This window comes from Carettochelys insculpta, chromosome 26 (assembly GCF_033958435.1).
Source record: "Carettochelys insculpta isolate YL-2023 chromosome 26, ASM3395843v1, whole genome shotgun sequence".
In the NCBI taxonomy this organism is placed as follows: Eukaryota; Metazoa; Chordata; order Testudines; family Carettochelyidae; genus Carettochelys; species Carettochelys insculpta.
Genome location: NC_134162.1, coordinates 2,251,896 through 2,267,707, shown reverse-complemented (window position 1 = coordinate 2,267,707; position 15,812 = coordinate 2,251,896). Strand labels below are relative to the sequence as shown.

General features: G+C 58.4%; 1 protein-coding gene across 2 annotated transcripts in view; it reads right to left on the bottom strand.

Annotated features, from left to right (window-relative positions):
* The window catches only part of CPNE5 (copine 5), a 111,625-nt gene that overhangs the window by 85,321 nt on the left and 10,492 nt on the right, over window positions 1-15,812 (bottom strand). For both annotated transcript variants that reach the window (XM_074977310.1, XM_074977311.1), the window contains exons 2-3: window positions 10,660-10,700; window positions 8,408-8,454 (exon numbers count right to left, since the gene is read on the bottom strand). In XM_074977310.1, the coding sequence (XP_074833411.1) occupies window positions 8,408-8,454; window positions 10,660-10,700 (88 nt within the window). The remainder of the gene's footprint in view (window positions 1-8,407; window positions 8,455-10,659; window positions 10,701-15,812) is intronic.

The window sequence follows — 15,812 nt, the reverse complement described above, 5'->3', positions numbered from 1 at the left end:
GTGGCGAAGGCTTCTCCAGCAAATACCTGCAGTGCAAGCAATGGATTGCAGCCACAGTCTGAAGGGGTAAGCGGGGTGTCAAGGCAACAGCGCAAATACCCCCCTCCCTGAGCACAATACACACGCTGGGCCAGATCCTCAGTGGGTGTAAGCCGGCAGAGCTCCATCACCTCCCATAACACTATGACCGTTTACACCCACCGGTCTCTCGACCCTCCCTGGGGGGGTGGGCAGGTGCAGTATCACTAAGCCAACTTGACTGATGAGGAAACTGAGGCACAAACAGGGCAAGTGATTTGGTCAAGGTTCACCTGGTGGTCAGTGGCGGCCGGGGGGTGACCTGGGGTGCCGGCGTCTGGCAGTGATGGGTGGAATGGAAAAGCCCTAGGACGGATGGACAGACGGACACCGAAAGCCCTGCTGAGTTTACAAGCCCAGACGGCCGTGGGTCCAAGGGCTTTCTGCTTTCTGTAGTTCTCCCCCCAGGCCCGATCCAATTCACGCTTGTTCCCTGGTGGGTTTCACTCCCTGTTCCTCACCCCTGGGTGCAAACCCAGCTGCCTCCAGCCCAGGAAAGGCAGCAGCGGCACTTTACTCCAGCTGAGGACTGAGTCGGCCCCACGCCCACCCTGCTACCCACCCTCCTGCAGGGCGAATTTTCCCTTGGCCCAGGGGCTCTTCCTGCTTCCTCCAGCAGTGTGAGTCCAACGCCCAGAGCTCGGTGGTGTCCGCCGGCCACACACACAGGAACTGAGCTATCACAGCACTGGGGCCAGTTACGCTGATTGCCTCCCGCCAGCCCATCGCTGGCAGGTGAGCTAGCGTGCACCCGGTCAGTGCTCAGCCAGCATTAGCTCTCTGGAGCTCAAGCCCAGCCTGTGCCTCGGCAGCGCCTTTGCTGGCCAGCCAGGGGCCTGTGCCAGCCTCTGGGAAGTCAGTGGAAAGTCCGCCCTGCCCAGCTCCTTAGACACCCCGGCTCCCAACTTCCGCGATGTCCATGGCAGCTGGGGGCCCAGGAGCCTGCGGGGAGCTGGCCCTGCTGGTGGATGAGGCCCTGGAGGGTTCTGGGAGAGGCACCGGCTGTGTGGAGGTCACCTGAAGAACACGGGGAGGAGAATGAGTTTCAATGCCCCTTTGGCACACTCCAGCACCTCCGCTGGGCTGGCCCCGTCGGCCGCTGACAGGCGGCTCGGTCGGGCCCCGTCGTCTCCAGCAAGGCTGCCGAAATTACCTGTCTCCCCAGAACTGTGTCACCTGCCGGCGCCTGTCCCCAGCACCGAATCGAGGCCATGTCTGCAGGGGCCACAGGAAATGTGCCGGTAGCCGCCCAGGACAGCAGCAGCTGAGCGCTGGCTCAGGGGGCAAGCGGGGGAATGAAAAGGTGGATACCGGCTGCCGCTGGAGAGGGAAGGGGGATGGAGAGGCAGGTCCCAGGTGCCACTGGAGGCGGGTACCGGACACCTCTGCCTCCGGCTCTAGCTCTGCGCAGGCCCTTCCATGCTGGCCCAGCCGGGCTGCAGCTGGGGGTAGACACCCTGGTGCCCCATGGAGCGACTGCCCTGCGGCTGTGCCGGGGATGGGCCACCTATGGAGAGGAAGGGGAGGGTTGGGGGGATTTAGTCTCTGCCAAGGAGCCTCTTCAGTCCCACTCTGGCAGGGGTGGGGGCTGATTCTGCAGAGGTGCTGAGAACATGCAACCTCCGGAACCGGGGTGCTGGAACGCTGGCCCTCTGGGTGGCACTCGGAACCGTGAGAGCCAGCTGGGGGGCTCTCTCCCCCATGCCCAGGGCCTCAGCGTGGCAGAGCCCACCCCAGGGACAGCTCCGAGCACCGCCAGGGGTCCAGGTGAGCCAGGCAACTGCAGCCCCAGGAGGGGTGGTGCAGGGAGGGGCCAGAGAAGATCATGGCCTGGTTGGCTCTGGGCCAGCTCTCCCCCACCCCCCCAGTGGAAAAGGGGGTTATTTTCTGTGCCAAAGTCTGGGAAGAAATCAGGCCACTTTCATGAAAAGCCCCATTGGGTCTGGCCCGTGTTTGAGCCCTCATGTGCCCACAAGCACTCCTGGGGCACGCGTGTGCACACGCACTGCCACTTGGCAAGCCCTCGTGGGAAAGCCCAGTGTCCGCCCAGCTCATCTTCAGCCCGTGCAGCTCCTGCCCTCCTGCTTTGGGGGTCCTGTGGAGCCTTCAGAGCCCTGCCAGCTGCCCCCAGCCATGCTGGGGACGGGGGACGCAGTGTGACGAAAGCAGTGGCCAGGAGCTTCTTCAAGGGCAAAGTAAGGAATCAGCCTCAGCTCCCAGGCAGAGCAACGGAGGAGGTCGCGCAGTCCCCCCACCCCCGATCGGTGCCAACCTGCCACTCACAGAGAAAGCACCAGGGATCGCCTGTCGGAACCCCCTCGCCTTCATGATGAGCAGCAGCACACAGAAATATGGTAACAAAGCCACCGTCATCTAGCACTGCCACGGCACCCCTCCCCAAACAGCACAGGCCCTTCCTACGTCGACTAAAGCAGACTCTCCAGTTATAGTTTGCAGTATAGGGCTTATGACACACAGCTGAGATGAACACATTCCACCCGCGAGAGGGTAGCTTGTCCCAGGTGCTCGCCAGTTCTTCACACTATTTAAGCTTTGCCAGCACTTGCGTCCTGCATTCCACAGTAACTTGTCTTCACTTGCGTTGGGGAAATAACCATTAACTACCTCGAGAGCTCAGCGCAGCCAGGTGACCTGTGCCTTCGATAAAGTCCACCCTCGCAGCTTTGTGTCTTTCCCTTCGGCCGCATCGCTGCTCTCGCCAGCAGCCGAGGAGCCTCTGTATTTACCAGAAACATTTAGACTTGTTGAGCGAAGGCTGCCAAACACACTACCCAACTCGGGATCTTTTCCACGGAATCGGATGCGCTTGCCAGCCAGCCTGAGCCGTGTCGGCTGACTCAGCCTCCAGAGAGGCTGTTCTGATTTTGCACCGACGCAGCCCTCCTGAGACCGGGGTCGAGCCCTGGTAAAGGGAGGCAGTGAAGCGTAGTGATTAGGGCACGGCCCTAGGAGACAGGAAACGCCCCTCGCTATGCACCGGGATGCACGCGCAGGATAACGCCTGCAGGGCCGACTGGTGGGACGTGGGGCTACATGCCCGGCCCTCAGAACAGGGACCGGTTTGGTTCAATTCTTCCTGGCCGTCCCGGGTCTCTCACTGAACTCGGAGGGGTTCTGAGGCGCAGCGCCAAGGGGCTCACGTGAGAGATTGGGGAGCAGGGCTCTGGGAGATGTTCCCGCAGAGGGTTCAGCCTATGGCCCCCAGGAACCAGGCCAATGGCACAACCAGCATCCCACTCTGCGGGAATTCACCCTTGGCAAGCGCTAAGATTCCCCCAGCTGGAGGGAGCAGGAGTCAGCAGAGCTGGGAGGGAGGCAACCCCTCTGCAGACGGCCCAGAACAAGGGCCATGCCCAGCCAGGCGCAGGTGGAGTTCAGAGGGACCCCATGCCAAGGGCTGGCCTCTGCAGCAGGAGACCTCCCCCTGCGCTGGCATTACGCTGACTTCCCCCCGTGGGGATCTGGCTCCGACACAGCTACACCCATTTCCCCCACCTGGGGATCTGGCCCCAGTGACACTGTGGCCTCTTCATTTCAAGCCAGTCCCGGCCTGGGGTGGCAATCTTTGGGTCATATCCCCAGCTGCTGTAAAGGCAGGTATCTCTGCGCGTGTCAACGAACCTCAGGCACCTCTAGGACAAGGATCAATGTGCATGAGCACTGGTGTGAAATCTGGGCCACTGTCATGGTGTAAAGATATCATCCACCACTGGAATGAGAAGGGCGTAACCAGAGAGAGACAGGTGGAAGGGTGGGAGTGCGGTGGGTGGACAGCTGGGGGGCTTGGACAGGCAGAGATGGGCAGGCGGACAGACAGGAGGGAGGGGTGTACAGGCAGAGACGGCTGGACAGATGGACAGGCAGCTGGGATGCATGGACTGAGGGAGATGGGTGGACAGACAGCTGGAAGGCATGGAGAGGCAGAGACGGATGGATGGAGAGATGGACAGGTGGGACACATGGAGAGGCAGAGACGGATGGATGGAGAGGCAGAGACGGATGGATGGAGAGATGGACAGGTGGGACACATGGACAGGCAGAGACGGATGGATGGAGAGATGGACAGGTGGGACACATGGACAGGCAGAGACGGATGGATGGAGAGATGGACAGGTGGGACACATGGACAGGCAGAGATGGACAGACGGACAGCTGGGAGGTGTGGACGGGGAGGCTGGGGTGGAAAGGGTTCTGCGGAGGATCGGGGCCATGTGGCACGCACAGGACCAGGGAGGCTGGATCTCGGTTCATCCCTGCGCTGGACCACACGAGAGGAAAGACCCATGGGAACACGCTGCAGGGCTGAGTCAGACAAGCCATGTCCCTGACGTGCCTGGCAGTCCCCCCCCATGCACACACAGTGCATCCCGCGCTGGCCACCCCCCAACACGCACCAGCCAGCTCTCACCCCACAGCTCTCCCCTCCACTTCGTGGGCAGCTCACATCGGGGTGCTGGGGAGCTGATGCACTGCTCCCATTGTTGCACCCCCCAAGAGTGCCCAGCGCTCCCCTGCCGCAGGGCAAGGGGCTGACACGGCGGATGGTCCCTGTAATCTTAAGGGGGTTTTCTGGGCACAGCTGAGAGAACCAACCCTGGGCAAATTGCTTTAAACCAGGCCACTGACAGCCCAGACTGGGCTCTCCTCCACCACACGAACAACGTCCGCCCCAAAAGTCCCTCTGCCAGCCCCTCCACCCAGCCAGCAGCTCGGAGCTCGGAGAGCCTTGTGCCCGGAGCTACCCCGTCAGCGCCACGCCCACATCCCAGCCCCTGGTGCTCCCCGAGCCATGCCACGCTGCCACCCTGGCCCTCGGTGTGTTGCCTGGGAGGGTTCCTCCACGTGTGTCTCAGGAAGATAGCTGTGTGTCCGGTCAGAAAAGCCTTGCATCTGAATGTCTGTCTATGGGCTCCGAAGTGAATCTGGAATTAGATCAAGCACAGAGAACGTCCTGATAGGAAAATGCTTCTCTAGAGCAGATGAAAGTTGATGCTCAGGCTGAAACTGATTTCCTAACGGAGGCAGAGTTTGTCAGGTTTGTGAGGGTGATGGATTGGTGGCCAGTCCAGCTATGAAAGTGAACCTGAGCAAGAGGAAAATGATTTATTTAAGGCAGTTTGGCGTGATCCCACAAGGCCTGTGGAAAATAGCAGCTTATCGGCTGGGACTGGCAACTAGTCTGTGATGGAAGCAGTCTCGATTCCCAGGCGTGTGTCTGAAACTGGCCCGGGGTGCTGGACACAGGAGAGAGCGTCTCCGATGGTCTGAGTTGGGTGGCGGTGGCACCAGAGCGCCTGTGGAAGAAAAGTTTCTTTCCAGTTCTTGTCCAAGGAGCAGCGGAAAGTGCCTCTCGGCCCGTGGCAGCTGAGGATAGAGCCGTTGAGACGGAAACCAGCCTTTGAACTGGGGGCAGTTAACTGTCTGAAACTGCTGGGCAGGTACGTGTCTGTGTTGCCGCAAATTACCTGCCTGGCGGTGGAAGAAAGACTTGACGGTAACTCTTCGCAGAGAGGCCAAACCCAGCCAGTCCACGGATTCCTTTAGGCCAGGAACAGGAGGATCTGAGCCCACAGGGTGTGGAGGAAGAAAAAGGCTTCATTCTGCAAAGGGAAGCCTCTCGATGACCCTAAAACGGTATTGTTGGTGGAGAAAGCGGGCATGGCACAATCGACTGTCAATGTCCCAGTGCATTGGAGGTGTTGTTACTGCTGCCGTCCAGCCTTATAACTCAGGTGCTAGTGATGCCAAACTCGTAAAAATGCACAATGTGCCCGATCTTTTGGGAACCCCCGGGAACGTGCTGAGAGCAGCGCGTAAGGATGAGCTGGGTGTTAAGACCTAGTGGTACTCACGTTTCAGTCAGTGCCTATGTAATACCAGATGTTTGCCAGGAGCCCCTGAGAGGACCAAATCAGGGTGAATTACTTGAAGCAGAACTACTGACAGCCCAGCACTGGGGTCCTCCACTAGAAGGCACCAAACCAGTCACGCGGAGCACTTCTGTCACCGCTCTGGCCAGCCAGAGGTCACACAAGCAATTCCCTCCGACACTGCAGCTTCCCTTGTGCCGCACCCAGCGCCCTCCTCACACACGAGAGGTTCTGAAAACCAGCCTCACTAAATCCAAACAGTCACATTCCCAGATCAACGAACACCTCAGATCGTACCCAGCAGAGCACGCTGGGCCAGTCCTTTAGCATCGAACTTCTAAAGGTTTATTAATAAAAGATGAAAGAAGAGGGTGAGGGTAGAACCGTGGAAGCAATCCGATCACGCACACCCATCACAAGGTTCCTGGTGCAGGCTGCAGCAGAGGTGGAGTAGCTACTATGTTAAATGCCTCTGGAGTACGTCCTTTGTTAGGAGAGGTCAGCGCTCCTTCCGGGCTCGGTTCATAGCAAAGATGCTTCTAAAGCGACAAGCTGGAGTGAAGGCAAAGATGGAGGAGCTGCAAGGGCCCCCTTTATCCCCTGGCCCACGTGGAGGGGATTCCAAGATGGAGCCTGTCACATGAGCAGCTTGTGGAAGCCATCTTGTATAAGAAGCCATTTCACGTCCCTTACTTCTGCACGCACACAGGAGCCTGTCCTTTCCTTGACCTGTTTGGGAATGGCTGGGAGGATGAGCTCTATGGAACGCGTTAATGAACTGTTTGGAGTTGGGGATCCAGCTCCCTTGTACCTGTTTTTCCTGGCTGGTAACGGTTTCTCTTTGGAAAGTGATTTACGATTCTCTAACTAATTGCCTCTGACACTGGGCTTTGTTTGTGGCAGGGTATAAAATACTAGAGTTAGCTGCATCAAGCCGCCTTGCTGGACCTGGTTTTACTAGGGCCCAGTTTGGCTCATCTGTTGCCTTATTGAATTCAATAAAGCTGAATGTTAGCGGCCTAAACACAGAGAAGTCTTGTGCTTCAACAAGGTCGCCTGCCCACATCCTTTTGAACCAATCACACATTGCCTATCTGTAATGCCAACAGACCCAGGTCGCCAGCAACAGGGATTGAACCTGCGATCACAATAGACGCTGTAAATGAAGTCCTCAATTGAAACTTTAAAGGGCGCGATCCATAGTCTATGCAGACTGAAGGATGCCTACTACTACTACGTAAGGTCTAAAGCCCTGTGCTCCACCGCATGAGCTGAGGCTGTATGAGGTCTCAGTGCCTCTGAGTACGATGTATCTATAGGTCTGAACATACCCAGCAAAGTTCTTCTGATGCTGATTGGCTCCTTTTAAGACCCTTTGTCAGCCAAGTCTTCAGTGCCCTGGACTAGTAACCCTGTAACCCTTTCCCAACAGGCTGATGCCTCCTGAAAGCAAACATTTCATCCACCAGCACAGAGCCGACACTTCTAACTTCAAACGTAACAACGGTCCACACAGGTGAGTCGTTTAAACAGGATCGGTGAATCCTCAGCTTTCGATAAACACCTCGCTCGGCCTGCCTTGCGCAAAATGCTCTTCCTCCGACGACTGGAGCGCCCAAGGACTGCTTGTTATGTGTGAAGCCCCAGACTAACACTCCTACCACTCGGAGATAATTACGGGCTGTGACGTTATTGGATTTTGAGGGGAACATGGGAAACGTTGTTTCAGCCATAGCCTGTAATTATCTCGGAGGAGTAAGTGTGTTCGTCTGGGGCCTCACACGTAACAAGCAGCCCTTTGACACTCCAGGCGTCGGAGGACGTGGGTTTTACGCACAAAAGCTCCTGACCTAATACAGATGTTAGTCTTGAAGGGGCCACAGGACGGCTTGTTATGTGTGAAGCCTGTAGCTAGCCTTGGGACTTTGCACAGGAGAAAAGAACACACCAGAGCCATGGAGGTCCCTGCCCAGAAGCTCTTTGCACTCTGCCCCATCTACAAGCAGAGTTGGCAGGAGGCATGTCTTGCCTCGGGGCCCTGGGCTAGCAACAGTGGCATCTGAGCTGGCCGAGACTTTCGTGAAGGCAGGGAAGGGGAACAGGCCTTCTGTCCCCTCCCCCAATGTTCCTGCAGGATTTCCTCACTCATTTTGCTGAACGTTTTGCCCTTTTCTGGGGACCTTCCAGTGTGGCTCTCAAACAGCTTCGCAGACAATCCCAGACTCCCACCCACTGGGCCTGGGTCAGCAGCATGAACCTCGTTTTGCAGATGGGGAAACTGAGGCACATCATGATGACAAGACTCATCCAGAGTCACAGAACAAATCAACAGTAAAGCTGGGCATGGAGTTCCAGGGACCTGAAGCCCTCATCACTCAACAACCCCACCCAGGCCCCCACCTCTCCCCCCAGAATAGGGGACACGGCCCAATTCTTACCTCCCGCCACTGCTTGGTCTCTATGCCCTGGGTATACAGCACACACACTGTGGAGAGAGAAAACAGGGCATGGGTTAACATGGCCAGAGCTGGACTGGCAGGTCCTTCTCCTTTGGGGCATATCGTGGGGTTCAGAAATGGGGTCATAATGTTGCTGCTGTGATTTGGCAGTCAAACACTCTGGTCCCTTGAAAAGTCTCTCTGGCCACCTTTCCCCACCCCCAGTGGCCATCATTAGCCACACCAGGACCTGGGCATTACAGGCTCTGCCAAGGGAGATCCCCCACCACAAACAGACCTGGCAGCTGAAGGGTGGGTGGAGAAACTGAGGCACAGAGAAAGGAAGTGACTTGACCAAGGTCATCCAGGTGCCAGAGGCGGGGCAGGACTAGCAGCCCATATCTCAGGACAATGCCCTGCTGATGGGGCCACGGTGGCGTCCTCCAGAGCATGCATTACTGCAGACCGTCTGCCCCGTGCCATGGCTTATGGGCCCGGAGATGCTGGCTACCCTAGCCTGGCAGGGTGCTGCTCGGGGCCAGGCGGGGTCCCCAAGCCAGCACGCATGGTGGGATGTGGAAGGCCGTGTGACTGCCCTAAGGAAGCCTGAAATCCGCTGGACAGACCCAGAAATAGGAGCTGTGCTGTTGGGAGGGGCCAGGTCCTGCTGCTGCCGGGTGGGAGGTGCTGGGCTGGGCTGGCCCACCCAGCAGTCTGCATGCAGAGCGCAGGGGCAGGACTGGCCAGGCGGACTGTGGGTGCCACAGGGCACAGCAGCGGAAAAGCCAGCCAGGGACTGTTCTATGTCCGGAACCCCAGAGCCCAGCCCTGCCTGGGGAGCTTCCCTGCCAGCAGCACAGCCAAGTCACCGCCGGCAGCGGATTCCAGCCACTAGGAACCAGACCAAGGCCCAGCAGACTCATCTCATACAGGGGCCACCAAACCCATCCCTTCTGGCCTGGACACCCCGGCCCCCAACTCCCAGCCCTGCACTGTAGCTCTGGGCAGCCTCGTGTGTGCTTAACGTGTCTGTCCATGGCTGGGCTGGGCCCTGGTGGCACCCGTGTGTTAGGAGCTAATTCCCCACCCAGAGCTGGCCTGGGGCGAGCGACCCCGCACAGTGTCAAGGGGCTGTGGGCTCGGGTCTGATGCCACGTCCTGGCTGCTTGGCAGGCAGATCCCCCGGGGCTCCCGGCGGCATTTGGCCATTTCAGCCCCGATCGTGCCTGTCCTAGCTGGGCGGGGACCGTTGTCCCAGTAAAACAAGTCCAGGGCCCAGGCTCCCTCCACCACACAGGGCCCCCAGCAGGGCCTGAGGGGCAAAACCTCCACCCCAGATTTCGGGCTTTGCTGGTTCTCTTTCTGCAAACTGCTCCTGGTTTGAGCTAGGAAGACACCACCCTGGACCCCCACTCCCTCCCCACTCCTCAGCTCCCCCAGGCTCCCTGCCAGACCAGGCACGCCCCCATCCTTAGTGCTGAGACCCACTGCCCCCCAGTTCTGCACTGAGCGCCCCCTACTGAGCTCTGGGGCTGGAAGGCCTGAAGTGGCTGTTCCCAGGGCCTAGCACCTCCCTGCCCCAGTGAACTGATCCCAGCTTCTCCACCACCGGCCCTGCATCCACTGCTGCACTTGGGGCTCACAAACCAGTGTGTGAATGCCTCTGGCCGGTGCCTGGCTGCTCCAGCGCTGGCATAAGCCTCCCAGCTACCCACGGAAAACAGGAGAGCGAAGACCCATCCCTGACAGCCGGCCCCTCAGGCCCACATGGTAGGGGAGGCTGGAGAAGCTCCCCATGTTTGGGTGCAATCACCCTCTGAGATCCCCTTGTGTTCCACTCTCCTTCCCCCACCCCCGAGCTGCCCTGGCTCTCCGCACATCCACCCCAGGAGGTGGGCAGTGGTGCCTAGTGGTCAGAGCGGGAGGCAGGCCGGCGCAGCCTCCCAGACTGTTTATGGGGTAAAACCGAGAGTCGAGTGAGATCAGGTGCAGGAGACAAACTCCGAGCAGAACCTCTGCATGCAGCCTGGTATGGGGAGCTCTCAGGCAGCCGCCCGGCTGGCCTGTCGTACACACGCCTAGCTGTGCATTCTGCCAGTCGGCTCCCCCTGCCCGGCCTCGGGCTCTGATGCCAGGAGGCAGGTTGGACACTGCTCCCAACCCACGTCCCCACCAATGCCCCCTGCAGGAGCGCCCCTCCTGGCCCACGTCCCCTGCAAGCCCCAGCCCTGTCTGCGCGCCCAGGCACTTACTTGGGTCAGACTTGGAGAAGGTGTCCTTGTCCAGGAGGTGCCTGGAAGGAAGCAGAAGAAAGTAGGTTACAGAGGGGCTGCGACCACCCAGGTCCCCCCGGCTCTGAGCAGAGGCAGTACTGTAGCCCCAGCCCAAAGCAGGAGGGCCCCTGTCTGGGCTGCAGCCCCTCCACTAAGCTCTTGGCCCTCTGCCACAGGTGTGGGGCACAGCACACCCCCTCCCAAGGCCCCCTTGCCTGCATACAATGCATACCACACAGCTGGAGAGGACCCTCCAAGGGCCATCCAGTCCAGCCCCTGTACTTGCCACAGGCCCCATCACCATCCTGGGCAGCCTTTCTGTCCACAGCCTGCCCCAGCCACTTGAAAGTCCCCTCAAGGATTGAGCTCTCAACCCTGGGTTTATAAAGCCAATGATGTGACCACCAAGCTGTCCCTCTCCACTACCTAGCCTGCCCTGCAGCCTGGGCGCTTCTCCCCTCTGCTCGGCCAGCACCCCACAGTCCCACCCCACAGCCAGACTAACTCTTCGGGGGCCGGGGCTGGCAGCTTCCAGAGGGCGGGGGGGGGTCGGTGTGGGGGAGCCTGCTGGGGAGGAGGGTGGCAGTAAGGGGCTGGGCAGGAGGCGGGTTGCACGAGTGTCAATCAGGAGCAAACCCGCCCAAGAGGTCTCCATGACCTCGCTCCGGAGTCACAGCCCCTGGACGGCTTCCTCGCCTCGCTGGGGTAACTCACAAGCAAGCCTGATCCTCCTCCCATTGCCCTGGTGTAAATCGGGGTGACTCTGGGGACACCGGAGTGAGGAGAGAGCTCAGGCCCTGCGCTCAGCCACGACTCCCCCTTAGCAGCACAGCCCCACGCGGCGCAACGGGCGAGACCAGGCCTCAGACGCTTGGCACGTGCAGTTTTTGTCCCCGCTGCCCAGCGCTGCTGGAGACCAGCTCAGAGGAACGGCCATGACACAGGGGCAGTGGCCAGGGAGGTGCCCACGCCAGGCCCAGGCTGAGCGGGACAGGTCTGGCATGGCAGGGGTTAAAGAAAAGAGCTCACCACACCCCCCGCACCAGCACTGGTGCCCTGCGTTCTTGCCCATCCCACCTCTGGCTAATGGCAGAGCCCTGGCACAGGGCCGGGGCAGCCCTGCCAGTGCTCAGCTGGGAGACCTGCCCACGAGCTGCACACCCATCTGGCCCGGCGATCTTGCCATGCCTGGCTTCCCCGCTCACACCGGTGCTGCAGGATGGTCGCCAGGCCAGCTGGGCGGTGCAGCTCGCAGGTCGGTCCCCCAGCTGACACCATCACAGGACCTAACCATGGCAGCCACGCCATCAGGGGCTCATTCGCCTGCACATCCACTCTGACCTACGCCACCATGTGCCGGCAATGCCCCTCCGCCGTGTACATGGGCCGAACCAGACAGTCTCTACACGCAAGAATAAACGGACCTAAATCAGACACCGAGAACGGTAACGTTCAAAACCCAGCAGGAGAACACCTCAATCTCCCTGGACTCTCAGGAACAGACCAGAACGTTGCCATACTTGGGGGAAAAAAACCAGACTTCAGCATGAAACTGTAGAGCTGGAATTCACAAGTGTCAGAGACATAGCCATGTTAGACTGTATCTGCAAAAACAAGAAGCCCCTGCAGAGCCTTATAGACTGGCAGATATATTAGAGCATAAGCTGTCATGGGCAAAGATTCGCAGGATCTGACCAAGCAGGTCTTTGCCCACAAAAGCTTATCCTGCAAAATATCTGTTAATCTACAGGTGCCATGGGATTTCTGGTGGCTTTTGTGGAATTCACATGCAAACTTTGACACAATCAGAGTGGGTATGAGTGAAGAGTGGGAAGGATTCGCTCCCTCCAAAATGTCCTATTCCCTCCTTGGGTGTTGCCACTTTCTCAGCAACTGTTGGAAGAGGACCACATTCATCCTGATTGAGCCGACCTCCTGAGCGCTGGCCCTCGGCGTTGTAACGTAACACTCCCACCTTTGCATGCATGCACCCCCTGACAAACTGAAGCTTCCACTGCACACATCTGACAAAGAGGCTTCCAGCTCTCTAACAAGCACAGGTTAGTTTTTTGGGTGCCACAGGCCCGTTCTTTTCTTTCTTTTCTCTCCACTAAAGAACAGGAACTTCAGACAATTAGTGGAACATCATTTGTTGGTGAAACATCAATGTGACTTCTGTAAAAGGCAATCGCGCCTCTCCAATCTATTAGATTTTTTGAGGGGTCAACAAATGTGAAAAGGTCCCTGACTAAAGGCTCTGAAGCAACGGAAGCGGTCATGGAATAAGAGGGCGAGTGAAAACACAAGAAACAAAGGCAGGAATAAACGATCAGGTTTCAGAAGGGAGACAGGTAACTAGCGGTGTCCCCCAAGGACCTGTGCGGGGACCAGTACTGTTCCACATGTACATAAATGAGCTAGAAAAGAAGGTGAACAGTGAGGTAGCACAATGTGCAGATGACACGAAATTATTCAAGCTAGTTAAGTCCCAATTTGAATGTGAATGAAACTACAAAGGGATCTCACAAACTGGACAACAAAATGGCAAATGAAATTCAACATTCAAAGGCATAAAGTAAAGCACATTGGAATAATCCCAACTCTACATATAAAATGACAGGGTTGAAAGGAAATGTTACCCCTCAAGAAAAATCTGGGAATTATTGGGGATAGAATCATAGGGTTGGAAGAGACCCCAGGAGGTCACCTAGTCCAACCATCTGCTAAAAGCAGGACCAACCCCAACTCAGTCATCCCAGCCAGGGCTTGGTCAAGCCAGGACTTAAAAAATCTTCTCTGAACACATCCGCTCAGTGTGCAGCAGCAGTCAAACAAGAGAACAGAACGTTAGCGCCCATTTGGAGAGGGACAGGGAATAAAATATCATAATGCCACAACAGAACTCCCTGGTACGCCCACCCTTTGAACAGTGCGTGCAGAGCCGGCTGCTCCGTCTCTGAAAAGCTCCATTAGAAGTGGCAAAGGCAGAGAGAAGGGCAAAGAAAACGAGAAGGGCTCTGGAACAATTCACATCTGGGGAGATCAGAGAGCCAGCGACTGCTCTGCTTAAGAGAGATGATTAAATGGGGGTGGGACAGAGGCCTGTAAATCATGAGAGGCGTGGAGAACGTGACAAGGGAAACGTTACTTATCCCTGTATGTAACACAAGAACCGAGGGTCACGTGGTGAATGAAACAGCCACAGGTGCAAAGCACACCAGCAGATGTGTTTCTTAACACAAGGGAGAGTCACCTATGGAGCTCCTGGACAGGGATGCTCTGAAAGCCTCAACTCTAATGGAGTCCGGAAAAGACCTAGAGAGGTTCCTGGAGGGAATGTCCATCAGCGGCTATTAACTCAGCTGCTCAGGGACGCAGCCCCACGTTCTAGGTGTCCCTAAGCCCCCGGATGCTGGGACTGGACCATGGGGAAGGATCACTTGCGAATTGCCCTGCTCTGTGTGTTCCCTCTGAAGTACGAGGGCAGTTTCATTATCCCCATTTTCCAGATGGAGAAACTGAGGCCTGGAGCGGGGCAGTGACTGGCCCAAGACTGTCCAGTAGCTCAGGGCACCCCCGAGGTCCTGGCTAGGCGTGCGATGCTGCTGCCAGGGCTCTGCAAATGGAGCACTTGAGCTAATCACCAGCTATTGCTCTGACCCAGGACCTGTGCGTCCCAGAGCCAGCGTTTACAGGGCCCTGCCCGTCCACAGCCAGCCCGGGCCCAGCAAGCTGATGATCCCGCTCATATGCAGCACAGCAAGACTGCAGCCCCTGGCCCCCAGCTGCAGCCCCTGGCCCCAGGCCTGGCCTCCCCCAGCTGCCCACAGGAAAGCTCTGCACAGGGCATGGCCCCTCAGCTTAGCGGGCTCCTTGGGCAGGGAGGGGACCCACTCGGAGCACACTGTCAGCTGTGTTTAGACAGGGCTGCACGCCCAGCCAGGCTACCCTGGCATGGCCCCATTCATTCACCAGCAGGGCCAGTTTCCTGGCCTTGAACCACACATATGTTCATTTGTAGTTTATTGATTATTGGGGCACAGCCTGAAGCCCCAAAGGTGGGGAGGGGCTGGGAGTCAGGAGTCCTGGTTGTATTCCTGACTTGTGTAGGGCAGTGTGGTCTAGTAGGTAGAGAATGGGCCAGCTGGGAGTCAGGACTCGTGGGTTCGTGTCCTACCTCTGTTCTGCCACTGACTTGCAGTGCGCCCTTGGGCAACTCACTTCACCTCTCTGTGCCTCGGTTTTCCCAGGTGTAAAAGGGGGATGCCTGACCCTGTGTCCAGAGGTTTCTAAAGCCCATGGGGCAGCCCAAGGCCAGCAGGGACCACTGAGATCCCCTTGGCTGACCTCCGGCGGCCCAGCCAAGCTGTCTGCTGCCCCAGCACCGAGCGCAGGGACAGTAAGTTATTGGCACGCGGCCGCTGGGAACGTGCGGGGTGCGGAACAGAGGACAGCCAGCGGCAGGCTGGGCTCAAGTAGCACCACCCTCCCAGGCCCTGCTGAGTACCTCCCAGCCAGCCGCCTGCCCACAAGGGGCACACAGTGAGCAGATGGCAGAGCTAGAGAGAGGGGCCAGGAGGCACAGCCCCCCCCCCCCAACCCAGTCCACATCCCCCCGCAGGCAGCACCCCCAGCTGGCAGCCGGCTGCTTCAAAGCCCCTCTTCAATTGTCTCCGGGCAGGAGATTTCCCATCTCCCCGCCCCCGCGGCCCTGCACTGAAAGGACATGGTGCCCATCAGCACCTGCGGAGCTCAGGCCGTGCCCAGGAGCTGCTGGGAGCTGCCCTGCGCTGGCGTCTCTCCACTGGAGATTCCCATTGGCTCCCGGGCTTGGCCTAAGCCCCTCTGGTGCTGACGGGCTTCAGGAGGTTCTCCACTTACAGCCAGCACCTCTTCCGTCTGCCTCTGAGCCCACGGACCAGGCCTGGGCGCCCGTCCCACTCGGAGCAGCAGCCAACAGCCAGCAGTGCTGAGACCTGAGACCTTCTGCCCTGAGACCAGCAAAGTGCCCAGCCAAGAGCAGCCAAACCAGGGGTGGGGTGGGAGTTGAGTTCATTTGGTGCTGCCTGCTCTGAGCCACACCCTAGGAAATGCTGCCTAGTGGTTGGAGCAGGGCAGCAGGCGCCCAGCTC